Below are 2,964 nucleotides of genomic sequence, written 5' to 3' on the forward strand. Positions count from 1 at the left end.
TCTTGTCTCTGCTGTTTGAGTTTGGAGTTCTTTGGGCCTCCAACTGCCCTCCTCCCCAGCGGGCAGCGACACAAACAGCACCCGGAGCTGGGAAAAGCTCTGAAAAGAGCTTTTTGCACTCCTGAGAGAAGTTAACTTTGGGATATAAACGTGCAAAAGGTGGAGACACGGGCAGGAGGAAGCGCTGTTGAATCTTTAAAATGTTTTCTCAGGGAAAAAATCTACATGGTGTGCAGCCTGTCGGGGCAGGAGGGGAAGGAGAAATGAGGATTTCTGGAGAGAAGTGATGCTGATTAGACGAGTTAATCTATCTGGAAGAACAAGCAGCAGCGCTGAAGCCCCCAAGGGCTACAAGGTCACTGCATCGGCTCTTCTCGCTGCCTCTATAGAAATCCAGCACACTGGAAAACTTTCTCCCAAATATTGCTCAGAGCTTCCTTGTGAGGTCGGACAGGCTAAGTCCCCATCCTGCACCCAGAAGCACCGGGTGCGAGAAGTGCGTCTGGAGGCAACCGGGCAGAGCTCCCGTTCACCCCAGGAGCTCCCGGTTACCGGATCGTCCCTCGGGCGCTCCTTTCGAGCGGCCGCCGCCAAACCTCCGCGCGTCCAAAGCGTCCGGGAGGGATGTGGGCTGCAGCCGTCGGGCGAGAGAAAGGCGGCGAGGCTCCGAGAGCGCAGCCTGCCTCGGCTGAGTTCCCTTTACCGCGCCCCCGGTAAAGGTTCCCGCCGGCCCGCCTCGGTTCCCCTCTCTCCGCCCGTCCCGGCGCGCCTTCCGACAGCTCTGCCCGCGTCCCGGGGCTCCTCCGGCCGCCGCTCCGGCCGCCCCGCCCCGCCCCGCCTCGGGGGCCCCGGATGGCATCGCCCGGCGCCGTCTGGGGCCGCGGCCGGGGCAGGAGGGGCGGGGCGGGGCGGCCGCCGGGGGCCGGGGGGATGCTCTCGCTCCCCCTCCGTGCCCGAGAGGAGCAGGGGCCTCGCCTTCCCTCTCGCCTACCGCCCCCCTGGCACTCCTCCCCCGCCCCAAGGAGGCCAGCCCGCCCGGCCGCACGGTGCCAGAGCTGCCCGCGCCGCCCGGGGGCCGCCTGAGAGCGCAGCGCGGCGGCCGGAGGAGCCCCGGGCCGGCCGCCTCATGCACCCGCCCGGCGCCCCGCTCGCCATGGCCGAGGGCGCCTTCTCGCTGGCCGCCCCGGCGGCTCGGAGCCCCGGCGGGAACCCGTCGAGGCTGCACAGCATCGAGGCCATTCTGGGCTTCCCCAAGGAAGACGGGCTGCTGGGCGCCTTCCCGCCCGACGGCAGCGCCAAGGAGGCGGACCGGCGGGGCTCCCGCCACTGCCTGCCCAAGTTGCCCGGCGAGCCGCCGGCCGAGCCGCAGGGCCGAGCCGAGCGCTTCCAAGGTGAGCGCTGCGGCCGAGCGCCGGCCGCCGGGGCTGCGGGAGGGTGGGCGCCGCTGGCCCGCGGGGACATCCCGCCGGTGACCGCCGCCGTGTCGCCCTCCGCAGAGCCGTACTGTCCCGGCAGCGCCAGCCCCGAGCTGCCCGCCGGCAGCAGCGGCGAGGGGAAGCCGTCGGACGAGGAGCAGCCCAAGAAGAAGCACCGGCGGAACCGCACCACCTTCACCACGTACCAGCTGCACGAGCTGGAGCGCGCCTTTGAGAAGTCGCACTACCCCGACGTGTACAGCCGCGAGGAGCTGGCCATGAAGGTCAACCTGCCCGAGGTCCGAGTCCAGGTAACGTGAGGAGCCCCCGGTGTCGGGAAGCCCCGGGATCCCGGCGGCTCCGGCCACGCTCGGCCCGGCTGGAGCTGGTGCGGGTTTGGGCGCCGGTTTGCCGCTGCCCTCGGGGGCTGCCAGAGCCTCTGTGTGCCAAGGTGGCGGTGGGTGGACGGGCCGGCCGGTTCCTCTGCGGGGCTGGTTTCCACACTGGGGAACTCCCGAGCTTCCCCCAGTTCCCTCTGCCCCGGCTCAGCGTGTTTCCCTCGCTCTGCTTTCCCCTCGTGTTTCCCTCGCTGCTGCACCCAGGGGCCGAGCTGTGGCCTGGCTGATCCAGCTGTGCTTGCAGGTTTGGTTTCAGAACAGACGGGCCAAGTGGAGGCGGCAGGAGAAACTGGAGGTGACCTCCATGAAGCTGCAGGACTCCCCCATCCTCTCCTTCAGCCGCTCGCCGCAGGCGACACCCATGGGTCCCCTGAGCAGCAGCTTGCCCCTGGAGAGCTGGCTGAGCCCGCCGGTGGCCAGCAGCACGGCCCTGCAGAGCCTGCCCGGCTTCGTGGCCTCGCCGCAGAGCTACACGCCGCCGCCCTTCCTGAACTCGCCGGCCGTGAGCCACGCGCTGCAGCCCCTGGGGGCCATGGGGCCACCGCCGCCTTACCAGTGCGGGGCCACCTTGGTGGACAAGTTCCCTCTGGACGAGGCGGACCCGCGCAACAGCAGCATCGCCGCGCTGCGGCTGAAGGCCAAGGAGCACATCCAGTCCATGGGCAAACCCTGGCAGACGATCTGAACTGCCCTCCGGGCGCCCGGGAGAGAGGCGAAGGGAAGGCAGGGAACGCCCGGGAGACACCTTTACCCTGCCTGGGGACAGGAGGGCTGGGCTGTCCCTTGCATCAACCAGCCTTTCCCCCATGCCTTGACTCGCTTTTGTATTTCGTGGTCCTTTTAACCCCTTTTCCCCACGAGCCCTGCAGAGTTAGGGGAGCCTGACCATAGCTTAGCATCACCAAACTTTCGCTCTCCCTCCTTGGCTGGATGCTTTAGTCGCAATAAAAGCTGCAGTAGGGCAAAGAGCTGTGTCAGGTGGCTGGGAGCCCAGGGAGGGGTTTCTGCTTTGGAAATGGCAAGCAGCGGCGCGGAGGCTGCGCGTTGAGCTCCTGCAGCCAAACGGCCTTCTCGGGCTGGGCTCTGCGCTCCGCGCGATTGCCGCAGGGCTGGGAGATGCCCGGCTGCGGGCTCTGCTCTGTCCTGCTCCA

The 2,964-nt window shown here is 68.2% G+C and overlaps 1 protein-coding gene across 1 annotated transcript; it reads left to right on the forward strand.

Annotated features, from left to right (window-relative positions):
- Positions 1-962: 962 nt before the first annotated feature.
- Positions 963-2,626, forward strand: LOC146420987 (retinal homeobox protein Rx2-like). The gene is made up of 3 exons (XM_085047825.1): positions 963-1,417; positions 1,499-1,726; positions 2,058-2,626. The coding sequence occupies exons 1-3, from the start codon at positions 1,127-1,129 to the stop codon at positions 2,496-2,498; spliced, it is 960 nt and encodes a 319-aa protein (XP_084903951.1). The 5' UTR covers positions 963-1,126; the 3' UTR covers positions 2,499-2,626.
- Positions 2,627-2,964: the final 338 nt, after the last annotated feature.

Source organism: Lichenostomus cassidix, unplaced genomic scaffold (genome assembly GCF_008360975.1).
Source record: "Lichenostomus cassidix isolate B80296 unplaced genomic scaffold, HeHo_3.0 HiC_scaffold_898, whole genome shotgun sequence".
NCBI lineage: Eukaryota > Metazoa > Chordata > Aves > Passeriformes > Meliphagidae > Lichenostomus > Lichenostomus cassidix.

Excerpts from the sequence above, each read along its gene's own strand:
- LOC146420987 (XM_085047825.1), top strand. The coding sequence starts at position 1,127 with ATGCACCCGCCCGGCGCCCCGCTCGCCATGGCCGAGGGCGCCTTCTCG. Across the intron at positions 1,418-1,498 it reads GCTGCGGCCGAGCGCCGGCC|CCGTACTGTCCCGGCAGCGC; the intron begins GCCGGGGCTGCG and ends CCCTCCGCAGAG. Across the intron at positions 1,727-2,057 it reads TGCCCGAGGTCCGAGTCCAG|GTTTGGTTTCAGAACAGACG; the intron begins GTAACGTGAGGA and ends CTGTGCTTGCAG.